This window comes from Miscanthus floridulus, chromosome 2 (assembly GCF_019320115.1).
Source record: "Miscanthus floridulus cultivar M001 chromosome 2, ASM1932011v1, whole genome shotgun sequence".
Lineage (NCBI taxonomy): Eukaryota > Viridiplantae > Streptophyta > Magnoliopsida > Poales > Poaceae > Miscanthus > Miscanthus floridulus.
This window is the reverse complement of record NC_089581.1, coordinates 15,837,374-15,851,152: the sequence shown is the minus strand read 5'-3', so window position 1 is coordinate 15,851,152 and position 13,779 is coordinate 15,837,374. Positions and strand designations below refer to the sequence as shown.

General features: G+C 46.2%; 1 protein-coding gene and 1 pseudogene across 2 annotated transcripts; both read left to right on the top strand.

The window, feature by feature from the left end:
- On the top strand, positions 1-1,282 carry LOC136536142 (cytochrome c-type biogenesis protein CcmE homolog, mitochondrial-like; annotated as a pseudogene).
- Positions 1,283-6,972: 5,690 nt separating this feature from the next.
- LOC136518033 (uncharacterized) lies at positions 6,973-13,556 on the top strand. 2 transcript variants are annotated; one of them, XM_066511688.1, is made up of 6 exons: positions 6,973-7,216; positions 7,499-7,880; positions 8,009-8,205; positions 11,390-11,531; positions 12,212-12,534; positions 13,057-13,556. In XM_066511688.1, the coding sequence occupies exons 1-5, from the start codon at positions 7,152-7,154 to the stop codon at positions 12,506-12,508; spliced, it is 1,083 nt and encodes a 360-aa protein (XP_066367785.1). In that variant the 5' UTR covers positions 6,973-7,151; the 3' UTR covers positions 12,509-12,534; positions 13,057-13,556. The 2 variants fall into 2 exon arrangements, with proteins under 2 accessions (XP_066367785.1, XP_066367792.1); XM_066511695.1 differs by having other exon boundaries at positions 12,212-12,365; positions 13,057-13,549.
- Positions 13,557-13,779: the final 223 nt, after the last annotated feature.

The following is a 13,779-nucleotide window of genomic DNA, read 5'->3' as shown; positions in this document are numbered from 1 at the left end:
ATGACAGCATCCAGGCTCTCCAGGTAAGCGGCAAAACATAGGCGAATGGGGGGGGGGGGGGATCTTGGGCGACAAAGTTGAGGTTAGGATTCACGAGATGGGCAGCGGTGGCTCATGGGGTGGGGTAGGGTGGGGGTTTTTGAGACAGAAAGAGAGACCAAGTGTAATAGAAAACCATGTTATACTAGATACCTTGTGGAAAATTATTAGAACTGCTTAAGCGCTTAGGCTGCTAGCTATGTTCGTTATATAAAACGGCTTAAGTTTACTCAAAGTGGAATACTAGAACTAAACCTATTATATTTCTAGGATTCTATGTTTATCTCTAGTTGCTAAGTATTCAGATATGCTTGACGGCTGGCGTGACGCCGTCGACTGAATTTTTTATTTTTTGGCCCCTTTTTTTAATGTTATTCACAAATATGTCCTTGGAGGTATGCTTTCAAAATCTGGACCCTTAGTTCGGCGCCATTGTTGGTGGCGCCAAGGTTACACATCTCGGCGCTAGAGGGTTTGGCGCCTAGGTTGGGGCCACGTTGGCGGAGTGGACGCTGACATAGCAGCCAGCTCGGCGCCGTCGATCTTGGCACCAAGTTTGGCGCCGTGGTTATTGGCGCCGAGCTTGGCGCTAAAGATCCTGGCGCCGAGGTGATGCTTTAACCCGGCACCCTCTCCACCGTCCTCCACACACCGGGACCCATCCGACCCCACGCGCGACCACGGCCGCCGCCACCCCCACCCCCACCACCACCCCGCTCGGTCCCTTCCTCCGTAGCTTCGCCTCGGCCACGCGGCGGTCGGGGCCCTCCTCCCGCCCGCGCGTGGCAGCTGCAGACGCGCCGCCTCTGGTCTACGGGCTCGCCTTCGCCTGCACGGCCAGGTTCGTGGTCACCGTGCTCGCCACGTTCAGGACCAGCTCGTCTTCTACGTCACGCCCACCGACGCGCTCGTCAAGTTCACCGCTGACCCCTCCGAGTCCCGCGTCCGCCTCGGCGGCCTCGTCCTCGAGGGCTCCGTCGCGCACCCCTCGCCGTCCTCCCCCGAGATCGAGTTCGTCGTCACTGACCTCATCACCAATGTGCTCGTCCGCTACGAGGGCGCGCTGCCCGACCTCTTCCGCGAGGGCCACTCCGTCGTCGTCGAGGGCCTCCTCAAGCCCTTCACCGACGACCTCCGCCGCCACGACGACAGAAGGAAGGTCACCGAGAAGGCGCGGGAACTGAATTTGTTTCTTTGCTATTTCTTCAGCTATAAAGACAATGGTAAAAACATAGCAATGTAAATAGAAAGACCAGTGTGTGCAGGCAGATGGGAAGTGCAAGAGCAGGACATTAGATTTAGGAAATGTTTGAAACAATACAAGGATACAGATGGAATCGACTAATCAAAAGGAGCAAACCAGAAGCTTAATGCTGAAGACAACAGACTTTGTTAGATCTTAAAAGAGAAAGAGGCTATGTCTTGCATACAATCAAGAATGCTCATAGAGCAATACTTTTTTCCCATTGTGTGCTGACTTGTAACAATGATTAACATAATATTTAAGGGGCATAAGTGAGCCGAAACAAATCCTTATACACGTCATTATGGTTCACAAGAATATGAAAGTCAGAATTACAAAAGAGATGCAAGCAAAAAAAGGAAACCTGAGTTTACTATGTATCAATAAAACTGTGGCAGAACCGCCCGAAATAACGCACTTACGGATGCGCTTGTCTTCCACTAGACACTAAACACCCCGAGAGCGAGCTACATCGGGTGGATTTCGTCGAGCACACCCCAAGAGAGAGCCCGAATAATCCACATTTTCCCTCAGGATTCAATAAATAGAACGAGTTTACATTTCTTAGTCCATTTCATACATCCAGAATTCTTAGAAATACATTATTGCAGGACCACATTCAGAGTGCGAAAATTAAACAGCGGAATAAAAAGAAACATCTATCGATAATATATAAGGATCCGTCTGTGCCCATCAGAAGAATCCTTCACACAACGGCAACTCCTCAAGCTGCACCTGCAACAGGGATAAATAAACCCTGAGTACACAATGTACTCACAAGACTTATCCGACTAGTGAGAATAATTTTCCGGCTCCAAGAGATATGATAAGCTTTATGGTTTGTGTAATATCCCGGCCCAGGGCTTAACAGGATTAATAGGATATTCATACCAATAAGTGCGCAGAAAAGACCTGTGTTGGTCTGTGAGGGCAGTCTATATCGTAGAGAAGCTGCCAGATGTAAGCGGGCCCGGCCTCGGAGAGGTGGGACGTTACAGAATGGTATCAGAGCCGACTCTCGCGGTTTCACGAGCGCGTGTGTCGCAGTTGCACAGACATGGTGCGTATGGCTGGTGTGGATCCGGCGTGGTCACACAGCATGGCACATGCGCTGGCTCTAGACACACGGACGTGGCCAAGAGAGGACGCTCCTGGCTTGGGATTGATCGACGAGGATATCGATCTCTTAAGGGGGTGAGGATGTAACATCCCGGTCCAGGACTTAACAGGATTAATAGGATATTCATACCAATAAGTTGTAACTTCTTTTCCGGAAGCCCATCTGTAAATAACTCCGAGGTTAAGCGTGCTTGGCTTGGAGCGATGGGTGACCGACCGAGAAGTTCTTCCCGGGTGCGCATGAGTGAGGACAAAGTGCGTAGAAAAGACCTGTGTTGGTATGTGAGGGCAGTCTATATCCTAGAGAAGCTGCCAGATGTAAGCGGGTTCGGCCTCGGAGAGGTGGGACATTACAGTTTGCTGGGTTCCTTTTTGCAGAAAGCAATACTAATAGTGCATCCTTATATATGTTTATTATTAGTGGTCATGATTATTTCATTATCTAGCCATTCTATGTAAGCACATGTTTTACTTTCAAGCAGGAGTTGAGCAAACAGTTATATTTCACCATCTTTTATCTTTCAGTTCTTACTACGGTGCTAGACTGTAGACAAGCCGTACCGAACCGTCAGCGATTCATGAATCAATGTGCCCAGCTGGGTACCCCAAAACACACGCCGCGCGTGTACCTCAGGCACAAGCAGGACCAACACACTACTCTTCTGTCACGGGGTCCAGATCCCCGTCCAAACTTAGACTCCAAGCCCCCGCTCCTGAGTCCCGGACTCAGTGCGGTGCTTAGACCTCCACCATCCCCGCCTCCATTCAGTCGGTCTAGAAAGAGCCGGAATCCACGACAAGAGAGCAAGAAGCCTTCTCTGTGCCCATACATAAGTATGTGTTCGAGATAATAAGTCTCTGACTTGTCTAGAACCCAATGCAATGGCCGGTCCTTAACCGACACAGACAGAGAGACAGTATAATCAAGCTATGCCCTGTTAGCCGCAGGACAACCTCTTACACCCATCAATACCCATACCATCCCTGCCCGATCTCCATTTTTTCTTTTCATCATTTTCATCATGAGTGATAATAATATTCACCTATTGTGAGTAACGGCAGGTTACTCACGCTACCAAAATCCTGAGCATAGCAACTACTCGTCCTATGCTAGTAGGACTCATAGGTAGGTGTATATATATATATATGCATGCAGTTTTCATAAAATGCATGTAACGTAAATGCATATCACAAATATATCCGATGATCATTCAAAAATAGAGGTTATGCACCGGGGCTTGCCTTGGGCTGGTGGGGTGTCAACAAAGTCAGTAGCTGATGGCTCCGGGGCTCTCTCCTATACAAGAATCTCCTCTTCGAACTCCTCGATGATCTCCTCGTACTCCTGCTCACCTACAGGCACGAACTCTACCAACTCGTTATGTACATGCATAAAATGATGATACAACACTTAATAATACGGCAACAACAACTCTTAAAATAAGAATACATCCATCAAGCTAATAAGCTACCTTTACCGACTAAGACGCTAAGTTACATATTATGACCACTAAACAGGTACGAAACATTCATATATTAACTTAGCAACTAACGGCATGCCTATTCTTATTATCGATTTAATATATAAACTATAACAAGGAATACTTAGCTACTATATTTCTTAATATATTCCAAGGCTACAAAAATTACAGTGAATACCTAATAATGTGCATGAGTCTACTGTAAAATTTTCAGAGCTAGCACTTCTACCATTTCATCACGAAAATTCATTTTCTAATTAATCATAATAACAACAAGCATGTTAAAACAAATAAAGTAACCCTAAGGATACCACAGAACTGTATGAACTAAATACACTAAAAGATAGATCATGAATTTAGGAATCTAACAAAATTTACTTCACCATTTTAGGACACTTACATAATTTTATACTAATTATCAAAGATCAGTTCATAATTTAAATTAGAAAAGCATTAACTAATTCCTTGGAAAAGAAAATGGCGAAACAGCCCGGCGCAGCCCAACATGGCTTGGCCCACGCATGCGCAGCGCGCTCACGCGCGACCCACTAGCGCGGCCCACGCGGGGTGCGGCCCAACCGCACGGCAATGGCCTGCGACGGGGAGGCCCACGCGCTTTGTCACATATGCGAAAACATCCCCGCGCTAATACCGAATCGATCCGCAGTCCATAGCACTATTCCTATAGTCTGGACTTAAGCAATCTAGCCCTCGAAACCATCTATCTTTACCACGGCCAGGTCCTTGGGCACTGTGCGCACACCGACGCGACGGCGACGGCACTGGGCAGTCACGCCGGTCACCCTAGCCCCTCCTCGCCCCCGATAGCGAGCCGATGCTCACCTAGATGCAAACGCGAAGCGATGGGTGGTGAAGCGATGAACGGAGACACGGTCCAGAGCTCCCTCCACGACGACGAACACCCTGCGGCGACGACAGCCATGTTCCCCGTGAGCCAAGGCACAACGAAGCGAACGAACTAAAGGATGGGCATCAGCAACTCACCCCTAAGCTACTTGTGGCGGTGGCTTGATTGGGGACGGACCAGGTGAGTTCGGCCACGCGCACACAGCAAACACCGCGATGGGCGATGGTGGCGCGACCATGTCAGCGGCGCCGGGAAGGCAGTAGCAGTGCAAGTGGGGTGCGCACGTCGAGAAGGACTGTAAGGCGAGGCTTGGGGTGCAACCAATTGGGCTCAGGAGGACCAGGTGGGTAATGCCCATGGCAACGGTGGCTAAACCTTTAATGGCGCGACGGCGGACGTCCGGCTCCAAATTGAAGCTTGCCAATGCGCAATTGGACACGGTGCGGGGTCAATTGGCTAGCAGGCTTGACGACGGAGTTTGGGGCGCACTGAATTGAAGAGACAAGACCCAACCATGCCGGATCGATGGCGTGGCCTGGCTGGCCCGGCAGCAGAGGAGGGAGGAGAAAAGAAGGGGATGGGGTCGGCTGCTTGTCCAAGCTTTGGCGGGATGCAGCGGTCGCACTCGTGCAATCATTGCGAGCCAACACAGCCAGGAGAGGGGCGGCATGCCCGCATGCGGGCGGTGGCAGCGCAGCAGTGTGGCCGTGGTGCCGTTAATGGCGAAACGGCACGCGCGTGACCTCGGCAAGCTCACGTGCACGAATTCATGATGACAACGACGTAGAGACGCAGGCGGACGCGACGGTGAGAGCGCAGCGCAGCACAGTGACGGGACAGCGGCGCAGCAGCGCAGGCGGACGCGACGCAAGTGACGTGGGCGCACGCGATTGACCTAGCAAGCGCGACCGCGGCCAGCAGCAGCGCGGTGACACAGCGAGGCAGGCGGCAGCGGACCGGTCAGGGCATTGGGCCCGCGACGACAGCGGCGGGGCAGAGCGGCCAGGCCCACCGGCCCCAGCGTCCCGCCGAGTGCGTCGGTGCGCGTGAGGGCTTGTGTGCTTGCGTGCATGAGTCACGTGCCTAGGCGCGGCAATGGCGACGCGGAGTGCCGAGGCACGGTGGCCGCGCCCAGGCCCTGAAACCGACCGGAAACGTGCCATGCACGCTTTTTAAAGCGTCCCAAAAATCCTATTCGTTGATTCAAACGCCAAGCCACCTTCTCTATACTCAAGAGGACATGTTATGCTACTAAAACAAGCCCTAATACCCCATCACTTCTTAACCCAATTCTTCTACAAAAATTGTCAAACTTAGCCTTGTCAAACTATTTTCCGACTTAAGAAATTTAACTAAGTCTTGATCGGATTCGCGTCAATTTCGATTTCTAAGCTATTAGGTATGCTAGCTGATGAATTCATTTTTCAACCATAGGTATTTCATCGCCATCTACAAAGTTCATACTTCTAACTTTACTAAAGTTTCGTATATACATTCTATAGCGTTTTCGTTCAATGAAAATTCGCGAACAACCTTTCGTTATGCATTTCCATTGGTCGTCTTAAGTTACAGAAATTGATTTACACCATATATTACATACATTTACAGATAAATATGATGCTCATGCAGTGTTTTAACAAAAGATTTACAGTGTAACACCGATGATGTTACAAAAACACAGATAAAAACCATATCCGGAGGCAACTATTCAGTGTCATTGTAGGTAAAAAAAAGCATCTAACATACGGTATGAGTCTTAATAAAAATGTAGTAAAAAAGATTCAGCGCCGAGGTTCGAACCTATGCCTTTGAGCTAAGTTGTGTGCGTCCTAACCAGCTCAACCGCAATAGCGTTGTTGCATGTTTCTTGGAACAATTATACTTGTTTCATTTTAAACGCCAAGAGCTATAGGGTAACAGCTCGACGCCAAGATCTATGGCGTCGAGACCTTGTCCACGTTGACGCCATGTCACCGCCACGTCCGACGCCTCGCCAAGACCTCGGCACCATTAGCCATAGCGTCGAGACTAGTTTCCTCGGCACCAAAAGCCATAACGCCGAGATCAGAGTCCATAAACGAAAATCAAACAACCAGAAATCCATTTGTAAATATTTTTTTAAAAAAGGGCCGAAAAATAAAAAATTCGGCGCCGTCGACGCGGCGACGCCCTCCAACAAAACGGAAGAGGCGAGGAGCACATGCTATGTCAGAGTTGTTGTGGACAAAAAGAGCACGAAAAGTGGGGAGGGAAAACGGGGGGAAGGGAAGCCAGCCACAGCAGCCCGCCCGCCCGCCCGCCATTCTTGCCGAGTCGAGTCCGCGCCACGCCTCCGGCGCCGCCTTCGGTTCTCACCTCGGGGTCGCGGATTGGTGGAGGGGAGGATTTTAGCGGCGCGGCCATGGATACAACCTCTAGGGCCGCCAAGATCCCGTCGCTCCACCAGACGGAGATCAACTGGGACAAGTAAGCAACCGCCCGTCTTGTAATTCCTTAGGTTTCCATTTCGTGCCGATTTCCCCCTTTCTCGCGGTCCTAGTCTCCTAGAGATTTAGCTCCGATCGTTGAACTGTGTCCTCCGCCCTATTCCGAATTGGCTTTACCTCCTTATAGGATTAGGAATTGTGGTTTGAGGATTTGACATGGCTGTTCATCCTCCTGGACGAGGCTCAATTTGGGGATTCATAGCTTATTCCGTTGTTTCTGATTCTGTTACCGTTCTCAAATCGTGGTGCTGAAATGTTGCAGCCTCGACAAGACCAAGCTCTACGTGGTGGGCGCAGGCATGTTCAGCGGCGTCACCTTGGCGCTGTACCCTGTCTCGGTGGTCAAGACCCGGATGCAGGTTGCCTCTGGGGATGCCATGAGCAGGAACGCGCTGGCTACCTTCAAGAACATCCTCAAGGTGGACGGCGTGCCAGGGCTGTACCGGGGGTTTGCTACCGTTATCATTGGGGCTGTACCAACTAGGATCATCTTCCTCACGGCGCTTGAGACAACCAAAGCAGCCTCGCTCAAGCTTGTTGAGCCCTTCAAGCTGTCGGAGCCGGTGCGGGCCGCCTTTGCCAATGGCCTTGCTGGTCTGTTGGCGTCTACATGTTCACAGGCTATTTTTGTTCCAATTGATGTGGTATGCCTCTCATGTGCCTTCTATGTGATGTTGTATAGAGAAAAAATATCTTAGAATATGTTGCTGTTAAATGTTAATTACAACACTAGACTACTGTGTTCATTGTGTTGTGCATTGGAATGTTTCAGATTAGCCAGAAATTGATGGTTCAAGGATATTCTGGTAATGCCAGATACAAAGGTGGAATAGATGTTGCTCGAAAGGTCATAAAGGCTGATGGTATTAGGGGGCTGTACAGAGGATTTGGACTGTCTGTTATGACCTACGCACCATCCAGTGCTGTGTGGTGGGCGAGTTATGGTTCCAGCCAGCGCATAATTTGGAGGTTAGCTACTTAGCTTATCTGGCTGGTTCATCGTTATGTTCCTCTCAGCCCTGTGCACTATGTAATGTTTACAAGAAAAAGACCAGTAATACATTTCTACTTAATAGTTATTTGAATTGGTATTTCCCATCTGTCCCCTTTTGATGCCCAAACTGCAGTATAATTGCAATTTTGTTTTCTGATACTTGTTCTTCCATGTCAATATGTATATATTTTTTTAGAAAACAAGAATGCATCTGTGCTGTGTTGGTCTGATTAGATTTATCGTAGCGATCAATTCACATTTTCTTTACAGATAAAAATAAAAATAATCAGAAGGATAAGTTGGATAACTGACCAAAAGTGGAAATATAATCTTACATATTTCTAGTCTCTGGCAACTGGCATCCTTAGTGGCGCGCCACATCGACGCCCGGGTGTGGTGCAAAATGAGCAAGGGTCTTCACACCTACCTCGGCGGGTGCGAAGGGTAAGGAAGCTAGTCGAGCCAACTAGGATCCGTTTAGGTAGCTGGAATGTAGGGTTCCTTTAGGGGATAGTTAAGAGAGTTAGTGGACACAGTGGTTAGGAGGCGTGTAAATATCTTAGTAGCGGCTAGTACTCTAGTTAAATCGACTTTGTCCTTACAAGGAGGGATAAACGAACATGCGTGGACTGTAAGGTGATACCTGGAGAATGTGTGGTCGCTTAATACAAGCTGGTGGTGGTTGACTTCCGCTTTCTAGTGCAAGCTCGTGGGAACAAACAAGTTAGGGTTGTTAGAACGAAGTGGTGGAAATTAGAAGGGGAGACATCAAAGGTCTTTAAGGAAAATGTCATTAAAGAGGGCCCTTGGAATGATGAAGGCGATACAAACAGCATGTGGGAGAAGATGGCAATATGCGTTCGGAAGGTTGCTTCAGAGGTGCTTGGAGTGACCAAAAGGAGCGGATGCGACTCGAAAGACACTTGGTGGTGGAATGAAGATGTGCAAAAGGCTATTAAGGAAAAGGAGTGCTATAAGCGCTTGTATCATGACAGGTGTGCAGACAACATAGAGAAGTACAAGGTGGCAAAGAAGACTGCAAAACGAGTGGTGAGTGAGGCAAAAGGGTGGGCCTATGAGGACCTTTACCAACGTTTGAGTACGAAGAAAGGAGAGAAGGACATTTATAGGATGGCTATGGCTTACAATAGGAAGACAAGGGACTTCAACCAAGTCAAGTGCATAAAGGATGAGAGGGAGCAGCTCTTGGTGAAGGAGGATGAGACCAGATATAGATGGCAAGAGTATTTTGATAAATTGTTCAATGGTGAGAACGAGAACACCACCGTTCAGCTGGACGACTCGTTTGATGACACTAATAGGCGCTTTGTGCGGAGGATTCAAGGATCGGAGGTCAGAGAAGCCTTGAAAATGATGAAAGGGGGCAAAGCGATGGGTCCTGATGGTATCCCAATTAAGGTGTGGAGATGTCTCGAGGATATAGCTATAGTATGGCTAACCAAGATGTTCAACAATATCTTTTGATCGAACAAGATGTCCGATGAGTGGAGAAGAAGCATATTGGTACCAATCTACAAAAACAAGAGAGATATCCAAAGTTGTACTAATTATCGGGAAATTAAGTTGATGAGCCACACTATGAAGCTATGGGAGAGAGTCATCGAGCAGCGCCTGCGAGGAACGACGCATATATCAACAAACCAATTTGATTTCATGCCCGAAAGGTCAACCACAGAAGCAATCTTCTTAATAAGACAAGTTATTGAGCGGTTTAGAGAGCAGAAGAAGGACCTCCATATGGTTTTCATTGATTTGAAGAAGGCTTATGACAAGATACCAAGAAATATTATGTGGTGGGCTTTGGACAAACATAAAGTCCCATCAAAGTACGTGACCCTCATCAAGGACATGTACAACAATGTTGTGACTCGTGTTCAAACAAACGATGGTAACATAGATAACTTCCCGATTAAAATTGGACTTCATCAAGGGTCAACTTTAAGCCCGTATCTCTTTGCCTTGGTAATGGATGAGGTTACCAGGAACATACAAGGGGATATCCCTTGGTGTATGTTGTTCGCTGATGATGTAGTGTTAGTGGACGAAAGCCAGGCGGGAGTAAATAGAAAACTAGAGTTATGGCGGCAGACCCTTGAGTCTAAAGGTTTTAGATTGAGCAGAACTAAAACCGAATACATGAGATGCGACTTTGGCGGAGCTGCACAGGAGGAGGGAGATGTGAGTTTGGAAGGTCAAGTAGTGCCTAAGAAGGATACCTTTCAGTATATGGGATAGATGCTACAGAGGGATGGAGATATTGATGCAGACGTTAGCCATAGAATCAAAGCAGGGTGGATCAAGTGGCAAGCTTCTGGCATTCTCTGTGACAAGAGGGTACCACAAAAGCTAAAAGGCAAGTTTTATAGACCGGCGATTAGACCGGCTATATTGTATGGAGTAGAACGTTGTGATATAAAGATTCAACATGTTCAACAGAGTGTTGCAGAAATGCGTATGTTGCGATGGATTTGGGGTCACACAAGAATGGACCGAGTTCGGAACGATGATATACGTGATCTTCTAGGGGTAGCACCAATTGAAGAAAAGTTTGTTCAACATCGGTTGAGGTGGTTTGACCATGTCAAAAGAGACCTCAAGAGGCATCAGTGCACAGTGGAGTCCTAAACCAAGCTAATAATTTGAGGAGAGGTAGAGGAAGACCGAAATTGACATGGGGGAGGCAATAAAAAGATATTTGAAAGCTTGAGATATACCTAGAGATCTATGTTTGAATAGGAGTGCTTGGAAAGCAGCTAGTGAAGTGCCTGAACCATGACTCGGGGCTCTTGGTGGGTTTCAACTCTAGCCTACCGCAACTTGCTTGGGACTGAAAGGCTATGTTGTTATTGTTGTTGTTGTATTTCTAGTCTCTGGCAGCTTAGAGAACTTAATTACCAACCTGAAGCAATATGATGAAGTAACTACACAAAACCACATATAGTTCCATGCACTCTGCAAAACTAAATTGAAACTCTTAGTGTGCTGTTAATTCTGTTAAGAGCATGTATGAAAGTTTTACTGGAATCAGTACGTTTTGTTAGTTTATTTCTTTGTGGTTGATGGTTGAAAGATTATATTTCTTGTGTTGTTAACTTAGCCAAAATAGTTAACTATTATGCTCTTTACATATTGGAGCAGTGCTCTTGGCCATTTGCATGACAAAGAAGAGGCTCCTAGCCAATTGAAACTAGTTGGTATTCAAGCATCAGGGGGAGTTTTTGCTGGTGCCGTGACCTCTTTTGTTACGACTCCCATAGATACAATCAAGACCAGGCTGCAGGTACTGTGTGGCATTCTGTTTTCTGATTACTCTTGTAATTTGAGTTGTGTGGGTATATTTTGTGAGGCTTACCCTTGTGACTAATGATTCTTGTCTTTACTTTTATGCTGCTCATTTGCTATAATTTGATTCCTTACCAATGCAATGCCACTAAGTTTAGGGGAATGGATATTTTGTTTTGGAAGTATATTCGATGTCGGACTTGAATACCTAAATGTTTTTTCATACTGATATATTTCCTCCAATGGCGGGCTATTGAGGTGATAAGACTGGAATGCTGTCTACATTAAATAATATATACTTCTATGTTTACAGCTGTTTGTTTTCAGCTGACATACTATGATCAATTTGTCATGGTTTCTGTTATGAGGTCAAAAAAAGGGAACTTCCATTGGGAAAACTTGATATCTATGACCTCATTATTTATATTGAGTAACAAAAGTTAGCACTTTCAAACTGACTAAAGTATGCCAGGGATGTGTCATGCATTTTTACAACATGCTTCACATATCTCCAAATATCACATGTTAAGTTTGTAGTGGTAAACTGATATTACAACTACCAACACTGAAAGTTCTCACAAGCCACAACCCTATATTTTGACAGTTGTGCTCTCCCCTCCCTCCCTCTGCATTTGTTGCTACAGATGATTACACTGAGTTTTGTTTCTTGTCATTTAGGTTATGGATAATGAAAATAAGCCAAAAGCCGGGGAGGTTGTTAAAAGGTTGATTGCTGAAGATGGATGGAAAGGTTTGTACAGAGGGTTGGGTCCAAGATTTTTCAGCTCATCAGCTTGGGGTACCTCAATGATAGTATGCTACGAGTACCTGAGTATGTTTCGTCTTCCCTCGTCAAATGTATACTTATGCTCCTGGTTCGCAAATCACTGTATCGAATGCACATGCATATGTAGTGTCATATATTACCTCATCCCATGCAGGTTAATTTTAAGTACCCTGGTACTTCTCATTTAGAATTTAGTTAAAATGGCGTCATTCAGGTCAGTTGGCATCTCCAGTACACTGCTTTTGTAAGTTGTATCATAAATCCCATGTGCAATGAAAATTTTGACTCAAGTTGCAGCCTGTAACTTTTCTATATTTTCCGAATAAAGCTATCACCATACAAGAAACCTGCTTCTGTTAATGCCAAGGAGCGCACATTATTTCCTGTAGACTGGCTGGATGTTGAACAATTGGCACATGCAAGTAGCAAATAGCAGCCTTGTGCTTGCAACAATCTGGTCCACCTGTGGATATGACCGCTGTGAAATAAACCAATTAGTCCTTTGTAAACATGGCATTAGCGTGTCGTGAATAAAACCACTGATTCCGATTTCTTATTTTTAATGAATGGATGGGCATTACCAAAGTTGTCATGATTAAAGATCTATATCATATAAGTTTATTTTTGTACATTAAAATTTATTTAGGGAACAAGGTATAATTAGTTTTGGTAATTTTGTGACCTGCACTCAGACGATTTTGGTGTTCTTACTGTAATTTCTTTTGTTTTCCCACAGAGCGCTTGTGTGCTAAAGTTGAAGAGGTCTGACTGTTGAGCTGCCTTAAACTCGAATGCAATTCCTACAATTCTGGAAGTTTTGTATTAGAAGAAGTGAAATAATGCTGTACTGTATGTCGACAACAGTGACACCACTGGAAGCTTCAGTTCTTGCTGACATAGGTGAAAGCATTAAACATGGATGTTTGATGGTGTTAAAGACTTCATTTGATGCTAGACAATAGTCCTTACAAACTATGGTTCTCTGGGCAGTATTCTCAAAAAGTGCAGGGGCCTTTTTTTTTTTGCCTCTTATGCTGAATATGGATTAGGCAGATTATTTTAGATGAGTATAAACGAGATCAGATGTACACACTTCTCATTCTTTTATACGTGAAGGCTTTTTGCGAGGCTGGATGATTGAGACCAGTTGTAATGACATGGAACAATGTTTCCAGGAGATGCTGTTTTGACTTCTCTTTTCATGCGGTTTCAATTATCTTTTTGCCCTTGGAATGCAAAAATGTCGAACACGTTGCTGCTCCCATATTCACTGAGAAGCAAATCATAGTATCATGCTTAAGCAAACTGGGAAACCCTTTCTGAGAGAGGATAACCCATTCGTTTGATCCTTTATTATGTTCATTGCTATCTTGCTGGTATGATGCCGTTTGGGTGTCCTGGTCATTTATGCATCTATGCGGTTAGAGCCTGTTTGGATCTCATGGACTAACAACTAGTT

What these genes read in the sequence shown, in the direction of transcription:
- LOC136518033 (XM_066511688.1), top strand. Translation starts at nt 7,152, where the DNA reads ATGGATACAACCTCTAGGGCCGCCAAGATCCCGTCGCTCCACCAGACG. An exon ending in TTTTTGTTCCAATTGATGTG is followed by an intron (nt 7,881 to 8,008) that starts GTATGCCTCTCA and finishes GGAATGTTTCAG; the next exon opens with ATTAGCCAGAAATTGATGGT. An exon ending in AGCCAGCGCATAATTTGGAG is followed by an intron (nt 8,206 to 11,389) that starts GTTAGCTACTTA and finishes ATATTGGAGCAG; the next exon opens with TGCTCTTGGCCATTTGCATG.